At 39.8% G+C, this 13752-nt stretch overlaps 1 protein-coding gene across 3 annotated transcripts in view; it reads right to left on the reverse strand.

The window, feature by feature from the left end:
- The window catches only part of TSC22D2 (TSC22 domain family member 2), a 48671-nt gene extending 35213 nt beyond the window's left edge, over positions 1 to 13458 (reverse strand). For all 3 annotated transcript variants that reach the window (XR_002077221.2, XM_019439489.2, XM_019439482.2), the window contains exon 1: positions 11355 to 13458. Coding sequence is in view for 2 of the 3 variants with exons in the window: in XM_019439489.2 (XP_019295034.2) it covers positions 11355 to 13336 (1982 nt within the window). In the remaining variant the exon portion in view is untranslated. The remainder of the gene's footprint in view (positions 1 to 11354) is intronic.
- Between the last annotated feature and the right edge of the window lie 294 nt (positions 13459 to 13752).

Raw genomic sequence — 13752 nt, forward strand, 5'->3', positions numbered from 1 at the left:
AAAGAAAGGAGTAATACAGATAAAATAGCACCCAATTATGTGTGTGTGTGTATGTCTACACAAACATGAATCAGTTCACAGCCTAATCAACATTAGTCTGTATCAGATGCCTTTATAAATCTCTAAACACTTAGCAGTTCAGCAAAGCTATTCTCAGGTACAGTTTTCATATACAATAAATTAGGCTACACCTTCATAATATAAAAATCTTAACAGGATCTATTTAATAGGGTTTGATGACGACCAACGAGTCCTTTTCTGGGTTGGACTTGACATGATTTCTTCTACCTTCAGAACCCATTTATTTGCGTTTTCTCTGGGTTAGGGCAAAAAACGGTGCAGCAATTGTATGGCAGCTTTCTAATTTCTGGCATTAGTACAGTGCCCCTTTGAGGGGTAAGAGCTTATACACCTTAATCACCATCCATTTCTACCATTCCCTGGTGACACATTCCCTAGGGCTATAACCACAGAATCTTACCTGATGGGCTCATCAAGGCAAGCTCCCAGCCTGCATGATTCATCTCACATCCCTGGATTTCCTAAGACACTACTAAAATTTGACTACTAAACCTGCTCTCTAATAGTTCCCCCTTTACCTAAGCATATTTCCATAGTTTTCCCAACTTCAATCTGTATGTTAGGGAGCTAACAAAAACTTGTCACATTACTTCTAAAATCCTTGATCCCCGCTGTGGCAAGGGTCTTAACAGCAAGAACATAAGTGCTTATTAAATACCAGACACTATTCTGGGTTTGTCTGTTTATTTATGTATATTAACTGAATTCTACAACAGCCCCAAAAGTAGGTATTATTATTAGTTCTACCTCACCAAAAGGAAAACACCTAACATCACAGAGCTAGTAGGTAGCAATCTGGTCCTACAGTTTATGCTCTTAAACTACTATGCTAAACATAGAGTTAAATTTTAACCTCTCTAGGTCTGGGTCTTTATTATTAGTACAATAAGAAAACTATTTCCAAATTCTACTGGAAGAGCGATGAATTACCGATGATCAACAATCAAACAAATACTCAACAGAATTCCAGGATTTCAAAATTCTGATTAAGACTCATTGTATTATCTATTAAATTTTTTAAAAAAATATTTTTTAAAGGCTATTTTTTTTATTTTAACCACTAGGATACCTCTTAGATGATCTAAAACTAGGAAAGGCAGACAGACACTAGATGCCAGAGTGTCACCAAAGCAACTGTTTGATTAATTGGCATTTTCAGCATATGTACTTCTCTTTGCCTGCCCTACTTACTTTAACTCTTTCTTATGCTTTTAACCCTTTCTCTGTTTTTCTCTAGACCAGGCCTCAGGTAATCAAACTGTTTAGACCTAATATCAAGGATTCAGAGCCTGCTAACTACCGTTTATTTAATAGCTTGTACCCTCTCAAGATAGATCTGTCAGGCCATTTTTTTTTTTTTTTTTTTACTGTAACTGGAAATCGGTCTACCAAATTAAACGAAAGTGAACTGAACCAACTGAAAACTCAATTGGCTTTTACCAGGCTTACTCAGGACCATATGGGGACAAGTTTGCTATTCACATAGGTCTGTTTGGAGACCCTGGATTTAAAACAGAGTGACTCAAAGAGGAAAGCAGTAAATATGAGAGGATAACAAAGAGTAAACGTGGAGGCTATTCTGCAAGGCTGGAATTTAAAATTCATTAAAGACTATTTACAATATATTTATAAGGATGACATTCTTTAAAAAAACTTCAGATCCCCTGACCTTGAAAACATACATACATATATATTTAACTTGAATCAAATTCATATGCCAAATAAATTGGTTTTAAATGAAGTCATATGACTTGAGTTATGAGATTCCAGCATTTTTACAGCATAGACTCTAATAATGAAATGTTTCTCATAAGTTAAATGTAGAAGTGAAAAAAGAATGTATCTGCAGTTAGTCGTGGATCTTGGGGCAAAAAAGGAACCAATGAAATAAAATACTATAAATGGGCCTAAAGTCTTCGGAACATGTCAGAACAAATACTCAGGTTGCAAAAGCTGGCAGTGAATCACTTTTTACATACATTCAAAATGAAGAAGCCATATGGAGTTATACAATCTATGTACTCTAGAAAAATTCAAAATAGTCTAGATTGCAAGGATAAACATTTGGTTTCTGGAATACTTCAGCAGGGTGTTTTCCATAAACAGAGGAATTTTTTGCAAATAGCAACAATTAGTCTCAAAACATTGATTAACAGGCATAGATTAAAGGAGTCAAGTCTGTTAAACCTAGCTGATCAGAACTTCAAAAGAGCCATTTGTAAATACTGAAGGGCTTGATCATCAAAGACTTCTGTTTTGGAATGGCATAAAATTGAGGAAATTAAGAGCCCAAGGAAAATGCTGTTAATGGGGATCATTTCAAGGTTATAGTCTATGTAATCTGAAGGCACCACGAGGCAACTGACGTTATTAAAAATTTATTGGAAAGAAATACTGAATTTTATGCAATTTTGGTCATAAATTCTCTTCTGCCCAAGAAATAAAATTTGAAACCAGTTTTCTAATAACAAATAACATATTTGATGTCAATGCTAACTATTAGTCTAAATATAAAGCCAACAAAGCACTTCTTAGGGAGACTGAGGTGTGGTTTATTCTGAATTTATTTTAGCCACCTAACTTAAAATGCTGTTTCCCCATTTGTAGACATTGTTCAAAACCAATGAACGAATATATCTTTTTCTCTGACTTTATACACTAAGTAGCCTGTCCTGTTAATATCTAAGTACATGAGAGTAGTACATCACAATGTGACTCAAACATGACATATACCTACCTGCTTTGTTAAGACACTATCTTTGTAGGGTAACTGTAACAGAGAGGAAAATATAGATATATACTACACCTCAAAATTAAGCTACCAAAATTGTTGAAGCTTAAAGTATGAGGTACATGAGCCCTAAACTTAGCAAATACCTTCTTCCCTTATGTCAAAACTCAACTTCAGAGATCTCTAAATAGAAACCAGGGAAATACAATAAGCAGAGGAACAAGGGCCACCTCCAACATTATTATCTAAGGATTTAAAATAATTAAAACTATTCTTTAGGTAAAGGGTTACAACACAACAGATTAGTGGCTAGAGTAGCTTTTTCTTCCTCTATACTATAGTCAGCAAAGTAATAGAACAAAACTAACTTTGGAAAAATCCAAGAGCACTGGCTTTGGAGTCAGAAGGCCTAAGTCTGAATCCATGCTTTGTCACTTAATAACTATGTATTCAAATCCTATAAGTCTGTTTTCTTAATCATAAAAAGGGGAGGAACACTTCCTCATAGTTGCTGAAAAGTTCAAATGATATTATGCATAAATAAGGCCACAGATATAATTAAGCTTGATTTGTGTTTAAAACAGGATTACAGTTTCCAAATCATGCTATATAAAAATCAAGTTTTGGTAGAGAATCTTAACATATACCAAATATTTCATCATTACTAAGGTAATATTGAGGCAAACAAAATACTTAAACTTAGAGCTACGTATACCAAGCTATTTTGTACATTCCATTGGATAAGAATCCTGACTTCTGGGACTGAGAGCTCCCCCAGGATTTCCTTATACACTTTATTGCAAGATTTTAATTAAAAGTACAATAATCACTGAAAAGGGTACTGAAATGGTTCCAAGATACACACTATTTTAACAATAAAAGCTTCAAGAAACACCTTTAACAGCAACCATAAACTTCTGATAAAAAAAAAAATTCAATTTCTCACTGTAACATTTAAATCCTTCACTCTAGTTCCTGTCAAATTAACTACATTTCTCAAATCTGACATCTCACTCTTCCATTGTCACACAAACTGCCATCTCTCTCTACTTGGAAAATCATCCGCTTTGCTTATCAACTGACCTAACCTAAATGGCCCTTTTAAGATTCATTTCGAGAGTTGAAGAATGCACAAGTAACAATGGGTTGATTCTGAGGACAGAAACTGGGTGGCTGGAGGATAGAGGTATCAGAGAGGCTTACAATTTATACTCTTGTATATTTTGAACTGTACAAAAGGTATTACCTATGCAGATAATAAATTATTTTAAACAGAGGTCTACCAAATCTGGCGTTAGGCCCTAAACTATTCCCATTAGTACCTTATATTTATTCCATCACAGCCTATAATGTATATGAAAGCTTACATTTGATAATTATTTTCATATAGCCTGAGATCTTGAGAGGGCAGGATAGTCTTATTTCTGTACACCAGTACTTACTCTTGAGGGAACACAAAGAAAGTTTAAATGACTGACATTGTTACTTTAAATGTTTTCTTGGGCTTCCAACCTACTTGATGAGTATCTGTGAGCTTAATTTTTTTTTCTTTCTTTTTTTGGTCACATGATAGTCTGGTGGCAAGAAGGCTTAAGTTGGCAGACATATATATATGTCTAAATATACAGAGTCACATACAAGAAACTTTAAAATCTAACCAAGTCTCAAACTCCTTCTTTACCAATGAGGAAAACTGAGAGAAGTTAAAAAAACTTAACCAAAGAACCTGGCTAAGTGGTAGAAAAGTCACGACCAGAACATAACTATTATACATCTTATAACATCATGACTTTTCTGGCTTAAAACAATGTCTCCCTTTCTCTTAACATCTATACCATGGAATTACATTTTCAGATCAGAAGACTCTTGGTATGACTCACCAAGAGGTGATCAAGAGAGCAGTTTGGACAATGAAATACTAACATTTCTGTGATGTATGCTTGCCATACATACTGTATTATGTATGGATTATTTACAAATTATTTGTATACCTCATTTAATCCTCTCAAACTCTTCAACACAGATATTATCCTCATTTTTCGTATGGGGAAACAGGAGGCTTAGAAAGCTAAATAACCAGCTCAAGGTCAAAATGCCTCAGGTATGTAGCACAGCTGGGTTTTCAGCCCAGGCATGTCTGACTCCACTATCTGTAAATGGCCATTCATATGACATGCTAATACATAATTAAACATACTACTGATTTTACTTGACCAAGAGCCTTCCTCTCCTTGTTTTTGCTTTGTTTTCAAAGGCAAGGGAGACCGAATACAAGTCAAGCAAGGATAGGTTTTGGTTTAACTTACAAAACTATTTAGTTCTCTACTTAATTCTAATTCTACTTTAGAAACTAGTTGGTTTTAAACTTTGCTTTGGGTATCCTTCATTCACAGATTAAACAATCTACTTGTGTAATAATGAAGAGGGATACCCTAAAACATTAAAAGTAACATTTAAAATACACCAGCATTATTTATAATAATTTACATATTAATCAGTTTCTATATATTAATATTCTTTCATCAGATTTTATTTTTTTTTAATTTTTAACATTTATTTATTTGGGGGGGGGGCAGGAAGAGAGAGAGGGACACAAAATCTGAAGCCATTCCTCTGAGCTGTCAGCACAGAGCCTGATGCAGGGCTCAAACTCAAGAATACAAGATTATGACCTGAGCTGAAGTCGGACGCTCAACGGACTGAGCCACCCAGGTGCCCCTGTTTCACCAAATTTTAGTGAAAGCTTATGGGAAAAGAGGCTTTAAGTAATTTAACATTCAGACTTCACTTGTTTGTCTTGCCTACTCTAATTAGCAAGGCACTTATTAATAGTCTATGTCCTAGGTGAACACACTATTAAAATTATTAACTCAGTGATCTGCAGAAATTTCACATAACTATCACATATAATGTATGACTTAATAAGACTTCATTCTTTTTAACAAATGTAAGCTTGGGTACAAAGAAATAAAACTAAATACTTAAATCTAATTTGGGGCTTTAAATTTGAGAAGCAATCCAGAAAAGCATGGATGCAATTTAATTCACCTGGTTTAAAAGCAGAACTTATAATTTTTAAAGATAAAAGCAGATAATACCTTAAATACCAGTCAAATCTGAAGTGTATATATTAAAATATATTATGAAAGTCACATAATGATGTATGGGAATGATATGAATTGGTTATTGTTCCTAAATCTTTATGGAGAAGTTTTTGCCCTGAACAATACTAGCTTAAGAATGTAACAAATATTGAGTAATTTGGTATGTTCAAGAAATGCTGTGGGAAAGACCCAAATTATACCAATGACTCAGGTATGCACATTCTTTGTGGATGTAGTAATTTGTTTTATACCATCTAAAACAGCAGCTTCAAATCACAAGTCCACTTGGTTTAGTATAAAGAAAAAACTAACTTAAGGGATTTATTTCAATTCAGGAATTTTGCTATACATACCCCTTAAATACTGTCAATTAATAAGATTTCTTCTTAAAACCTGCTCTTCGGGGCGCCTGGGTGGCTCAGTCGGTTGAGCGTCCGACTTCGGCTCAGGTCACGATCTCACGGTCCCGTGAGTTCGAGCCCCGCATCGGGCTCTGTGCTGACTGCTCAGAGCCTGGAGCCTGTTTCAGATTCTGTGTCTCCCTCTCTCTCTGACCCTCCCCCGTTCATGCTCTGTCTCTCTCTGTCTCAAAAATAAATAAACGTTAAAAAATTAAAAAAAAAAAACAAAAAACCTGCTCTTCCCATTAATAAGAAATTAATAAGAAACATCATCATTCAGGCTACATTTATCCAGACAGACCTGTTTTTATAAACCCTTTCTTCCTCATACTTAAAGAGTATTTAAATTGCAATGCAATTAAGAAATAAACAGTATCTGTTCAGAAAAGGAAATACATATTGGTCTAAAACAATTATTAAGAAAAGAAATTAGATGGCTTTTTCTCACTAGTAACAAGTGTTGCTGTTCCTTCTGAGACCGTATTTCATGTCATTTCGCTCTATTTTCTTCTGTCTTGGTTATGTGCCATCACTCTCTAACTCCCCCTGCCCCAACTTCTGCTATTTTAGGAAAGAAAAGTCAAGACCTTTTTATATTCCCCTATCAACCATTCTTCAGTAAAGAGACTCATTTTGGTTTCTTTACCATCTGATTGTTGGGGTGCTCTTTGTTACTAGGACACTAGAGAGCAGGACTGCTTCCAATCTCATCTGGTGCACAGGAAGACTAAACTCTATTCCAAATGACCAAGTACCAGATCCATAAATCCAGTATCATGTTTTACGATTTCCAAATTAGTGCTATCAGAATTCTCAACAAATTAATATTACATTTATTCTCAGGAAGTAGAAAACATTTATACCACACTACCAGTACTGTTAAAAAAAAAAAAAAAAACTTCCAATAGAAGCAATTTAGTTTAACATACCCTACTTCCTCCACAGGGAAAAAATAGTGTTACCAAAATAGTTACTTAGAGTGTGTCTTACCCACACACATATAAGCCATTATGTTTTCTAATGGTTATCCAATGTTTAGCCTATAGAATTTAGTTCATATAAAAATTTAAATATATATGTCTCTGTTTAAAAAAAAAGTCATACTCCTGATAAAACTCAGTTTTGGGAATTTTGGGTACTTTTGGACCATCAATCTTTCCGGAAATCTATGATAATTTCCTTTACTTAAAGCCATGTTTATAACCAAAGTATATTTTAGTAATCAGTGTGGCACTCTGATGGATCCACCATTTATCAGTTTTCATACTAAATAATGTCACTCACACGCAGGATTTTACACTGATTACAAAATCCTTGGTAAGAGTACGTAAGATAATATCTAGTGTGTGTGACTTAAACATCAACTGTAAATCTAGTAGGGCAAAATTATCTCTACAACTCAATATAGATAAAGAAACAAAAGCTCCCAAGAAATACAGATTCAGCTAAGGACCTTTCATTTGTAAAGACTAAATGTAGTGAGACTTTTTGAGCTCTAAGAAGTATCTATAGATTTTATGATAAAGGTTAAGAGTTACAATCTCTTGATATACATTTGCATAATCTTCTCACTTAAACAGCAAGTTAAAAAGCTCTGTTAAAAGTGTGTGTGTATATGAGATATATGTATAACTGTAGCAACAAAATTTGTATATATAGCACATGTCAGGATACACCACTTAACATTCACAATTTATAATACTTAATCAGTAGTCATTAGCAAACTACACAAATAAAACCATTAACAAGATATAGAGATATTGGCCACTAAGGGATCCTTACAATCAGGTTTTCAACAATCTTTTGGTTGTAGTTGACAGTTCACAATTGCATCCATTCATAAGAGTTCCTGGAATGTGGCCTACAGAGTTCACATTGGTCAGCTGTCTGTGGAAAACGATCTGCGCTGTGCTCCCTTTCCAAAAGGGAATATTTTGCACTCCTCCCCATTTACAGAAAAGGAGTCTGTTAAGGGTACAGGTAATTTAAACAAATGTTGTAACTTCCACTGTAAAAGTGGCTGTTTTTTTTATGAACTATATTTTCAACCATTATTATATCCTCCAGTTTACACAAAATCAGTTTGAAGAATCAACAACTGACATAAGCCTTTACAATGAGAAAGGCTAGAATAATATGTAAATTTTATGGTAACTGATAATAGAGAGTCAAAAGGCAATGTTAACTAAGAACTTTAAAACATCTTCTTGCTTTCTATATACAACCATCAGCCCTCTTAAAGGTATATTATTAAAATGTATTATTAGAAGATCCTCTTCTTCAAAATGAATGGTCACAAAACGAAGCCTTCCTTTAGATTAATGGAACCAAAATAACAAGATAAAGTTTTCAATATATCAAACCAAAGAATCATTGGTCTGGTCAGTCATTTTTGTTAATCTTCCATTTTCCTTCCTTTTCTCAAAGGACTAAGCTATGTTTACTGATATCTTCTTTAAAAAAAAAAAAAAGCAAATATTTATAAATTTTTAGGATCTGAAATTTGTCAACCTATTCACAAAGTTAAAGTCATAATTACTCAATATCTCCCACTCTAATATGTTTTATTTTGCATTCAAATGACTGCAACTAAAATTGTATGCAGATTTTACCTTAAGAAGGCAACCCCAAATCACCATATTAAAATTATGATTTTGTTAGTACAGTTTCCTCAAAAATAGTCATCTCAGTAATTTAAACATACACCTAGAAAAACTGTGTCATTTAATTTCAAGCATACAACTTTAAAATGCCCTCTCTTTTACAAAGCCTTTCCATTAAAAACAAAAGCAAAACAAAAAAACTATTTCTACTTAATGGATTTATTCCTTCACCAGGTGTGTTGGTCCAGTGACAAAATAGTCAAATGTGTAAGATTACATCTTGAAAACTAGCATGTTAAATTAAAAGCCAATGAAAAACTACAACAAAAGTAAGAAATGCACATTTGATAAACAATGCAGATTTTAAAAGACTGGGAGGGGAAGGGAAGTACCACATTTAATACAGGACTGCACACATATCAAAACCTCTGCACTGGATTAACTGTTGCAGTAAGAACAGATACGGTAGTATCTGTGGTTCAAACATTCACACTGGGAAATAAGATTCTTAAAATTATCAACTTTTTTAATAAAATAAGAGGATAAATAATTTCATCTTTGAGGTCATACCCTAAAGAATACATCCCAGAGTTTCCATTTGTCAACAGATCTCTCTGCTTCATGCCATATCATCATATTCAAGTCCTGAAGAATGTAATTACATATGCTGTAAACTGAGAAAGGTGTGAGGAGGAGAGAAAATACATTCTTCATTCATAGATGTGCATGTGCTTTGCAAGGAGAGGGTGTGGTTTGGGAAACCAGTCATTTCTTGAGGAGATATGGGGACAATGTACAACAGGAACAGAGAGGCAAGCAAATGGTTATTTACCAACCCATCAGAAAAAAATGGCTTCTGGTAGCTAGAAAAGGGAAGATACCTGTTGCCTCTTACCAAAGGTAAACAAACAAACTCAATCTGCACTTCAAGTGTACCCCTATGTGTGAAAAGTGAAATATGGGAGGAGATGTAAAGAGATTTTTCTGAATGGCTTGTGGAATCAGTTTCTTTACTTGGTAGTCCCATCCATATAAAATTTCTCAATGACTAGCTAGCTGAGCTCACTTATGGACACGTGGTATTCTCTAAGAGTTCTCAAATGGAAGAAAGACTCCCAACAAGCAAGTCACCTACAAAAAAAGATGAACTTTGAATTACAAAAAGCAGAGAAGATGAATTTCAGTGAGCAATTTTCAAACCAACAAAAGTATATAACAAAAATACAAGGCTAATTAGAAATGAAAAGTTAAGAAAAGAATGTGAAGGAACTCAGAAGACACAGAGGAAGAAAAAGCTTTAACAGATCTCATTGTCCTACATACCAATTATTCTAGAAATCCATAAAGATATCTTTTAATCTTTTAAAATTAACCTCTCTCAAAACAAAAATCCCAGCAAATAAATGCCTAACTGTAAAGTACCTGGAACTTTCTCTGTAATTTTAAAATGTAATTTTAAAGCTTTGTAACAAGTCGGTTTTTAAAAATTTGCAATATATGTCAAATTTCCCTGTGACATTTCCTCAAAACCACTTAAAATCCTCAATGAACCATAACCAAACATCAACTATTATAGAATTGGTATGGCAATACACCAACTTTCAGTTAAACCATTAAAAAAGCATCCCTTAAATAGAGGGAGCCAATTGTTGACACGAATACTTTTACTAATCATATTACTCTAATTTCAAGAACTGTAGCTTTTACTACTGTCAAAGAATCTTATTTCATACCTCCCTTTCCTGTAGCTAAAAGAAAAAGAAAAACTAATGGAAGAGAGTATCTTTCAAACACATTTGCTTTAAAAAACAAAACAAAAAAAGGACCTTAATGAAGTCACTGGGAAGCCTCCTGACCTTATTTCTATCTCCTTTTATTAAAAAGGCTGGAGGACAATATGATCTTCAAAGCCGGGCTTGACATTTCACCATTCTCTCTCCAGCCTCTCCGGATACACTGGAAGAGATACCTTACATGGATCTTTCCCCATTAGAGGACCTCTGGTTTTCCAGAATGGAAAAATTCAAATTTTATGTCTTTGTATCAAAACTCACACTGACAGAACTCTCTTGCCGTAAGTGTTCAAGTGTGACTGTTGCCTAAGAAAAGAACAATCCAATAGGGCATAGTCTAGTTACCACCTGTAAATGTACAGAATTAAGCTTAAATCCACCTTTATGAATAAACAAATGTTGTGCCTTATCCACGTCAGTGCTTTTAAACAACAAGACCAATTTTCTCACTACACACCGTTACATTAGCAATCTAAAACCAATGCCCTTTCAAGAACTGACAAATCTTAATAAACACAAAGAAATTTTTGTATTTAAAAATGCTAAGGGCCTCAAGTTGAAAAAAAGAACTCAAGCTGCATTCTAAACTGCAATGTTTGGTCAAGCATTTCTAACAAATATTTTAAATAAGATTTCCATACCTGTCTTCATCACCATCAACAGGAATAGCTATGCTGAATACAGAGGTGGCCAAACTGTTCATAGGTGTTAACTGAAGGGGGTTTGCCAGGGCATCTGCAACAGGAGGCTTCACAACAGGCTTATTTTCAGCAATGAGAGAAAGTGGTGGTTGAGGTAGGGGTTCTGATTTTCTTCTAGTATCGTCAACTTGCCCGACTAAAGGTTGGGTCTGAGTCTGAAACTGGCTTAAGTCAGACTGTGGTAGACTTGTTGGTACACTGGGTGTGCCTTGCGCTAAGGGCAGCCCAACATGCTGGATTACGCTGCCGCTCCTGCTGACTGGCGTATGGCTGCTCAGCTGCTGCGACTGGACCAGAGGCGCGGGTACATTTGGCATAGTAACAGAGGTGGTAGACACACTAGGCACGCTTGGAGCGGGCACGGCTGCAGGCACGTTTGGAACTCCGGGCAGCACGGCGTGGGGGCCGCCAGGCACGGCCGACGGCGCACCACTGCCGCCCATCTGCGGCGGAGGCACGGACTGGGGCTGCCCGGTCCCAGGGGGAACCAGGCCCGGCTGCACCGCGCATCCTACAGCGGCCAGGGGCACTCCAGCCGGTTGACCAGGCGCGGCCTGCCCGCCCTGCGCGGGTCCCGGCCCCGGAGCCACGGCTTCACCGGGCAGGGAAGACGCGCCTATTATCTGCGCACCCACCGTGGAGGCATTCTGGCCGGTGCCCACTGGCAGGCTGGCAGGCGTGGCGAGGCTCGCTCCGGCGCCGGTGGACGAGGGCTGAGCAGGGCTTGGCGGCTGCAGGCCGGCCACGTGCGGCTGTAGGTACTCACTCTGCCCCGTGGGCTGGATGGGCAGCAAATGCCCGGGCGGGAGCGGAGGCTGGGGGTACGCGAACTGCGGAGGCTGCTGCGTCGCTGGCGCTGCGAGGGTCGGAACGGGCTGCGGCGGCAGGGGCACGCCGGGCTGCGTCAGGGTTACATTCGTCAGCGGCAGACCCTGTCCGTTGGGCCCCTGCGGGAGGACGCCGGGGCCGGCTCCCTGGGGCTGGCTGGGCTGCGGGGCTGCGATCATCTGCTGCGGCCCGGCCGCGGCTCCCGGGAACGGCGGCACTGGAGCCGCGCTTTGAACCACAGCCCCACCTACGGGCGGCGGTGGCTGTGGCTGCCCAACGCCAAAACTCTGCGGCTGGGCCGGGGCGGGCTGGCTCATTTTCTCCGACGGGGGTAGCTGTGACACAGCAGTCAAGGAACTGTCAGTTCCCGAGTCGGGCCCGTGCGCCCCCGGCATGGAGGCCACCACCACCACCACCGACCCTCCGGTGGCGCCCAGGCCGCTGTCCCGCTCCGCAGTCTGGTCAAAAGTACTGCTGTGTCTAATGCAATCCCCAGACCTGGTCAGGACGCTGCTGTCCGAATCCCGCTCATAGTATTCCATACACGTCCATCGGCCGCGGCGGTAGGGCTCCCCGCTCCCGTGGTCCAGCTTGATCACGCGAAATCGGGAACTGCAAGTGGTGGGGGGCTGCGATGGGGCCGCAGTCCCTGGCCCGGCAGACGAGCCCGCGACCGGGGGACCGCCGGGTGCCCCCGCGGAGGGGGCCGAGGTGGCGGCCGCCGCCGCCGCCGCGGTACTGGCCAGCGCCCCAGCCACGCTCCGGGCCGAAACGGCTCCTCCTCCGTTGGCGGGAGCAGCCGCCGCGGCCGCCAGCTGCCCGTCCAGGAGGAGGTTTGGGGAGACGGTCCCGGGAGTCTCCGCATCCCCAACATTGTTGAGCGTCTCTTCCGAGGAGCTGCGCTCACAGACCTCCTCAGGGCCATAATCCGTGGCCCGAGAGACGTCGAATATCTCGGAGGAGACGTCCTCCGTACGTGACTCGTCCGGGTCGTCCAGGCTCTCGGTGTCCTCGGTGATGCTAGTGGCCACCTGGGCCGTGGTGACACTAGTGATCTGGAAGCAGCTCTTCTTCTTGGCCGGCATCTTGGACATGGTGAGGAAGGCTGGAGGGCAGAGAGGCACGCCGGCTCCTCTGCGATCTTGCCGGAAACCAGGAAGGGCAGAGCAGGGGCGCCCAAAGACAAAGTCCGCGTCCGCGCTGGGGTCTGAGGCCCGCCGCTGTGAAAAGTCACTGGCTGATCCGGACGCTGGCCGCCCTGCGAGACATCCTCCTCCCCGTTTCCTTCAGTGTCGGTCTCTCCGGCTCTGCCCCCGTCGCACTCGCGCGGCGGCTCCTCCTTCCTTTTCGCCTCCCGCAGTCGCGGCGCCTCGATTCAATCCCCTCAGCGGCGGCGCGAGCGCGATCCCAGGGGCGGGCCGGCTGCTTCCTCCTCCCGTCTCCGGGGCCGCCGTGGTCAGTCCAGCTCGACGCTCGGCGCGGTCAGCAGGCCGAGCTGGGGGTGGGAGTG

Source organism: Panthera pardus, unplaced genomic scaffold (assembly GCF_024362965.1).
Source record: "Panthera pardus isolate Hobbes unplaced genomic scaffold, ASM2436296v1 HiC_scaffold_16, whole genome shotgun sequence".
Taxonomy (NCBI): domain Eukaryota; kingdom Metazoa; phylum Chordata; class Mammalia; order Carnivora; family Felidae; genus Panthera; species Panthera pardus.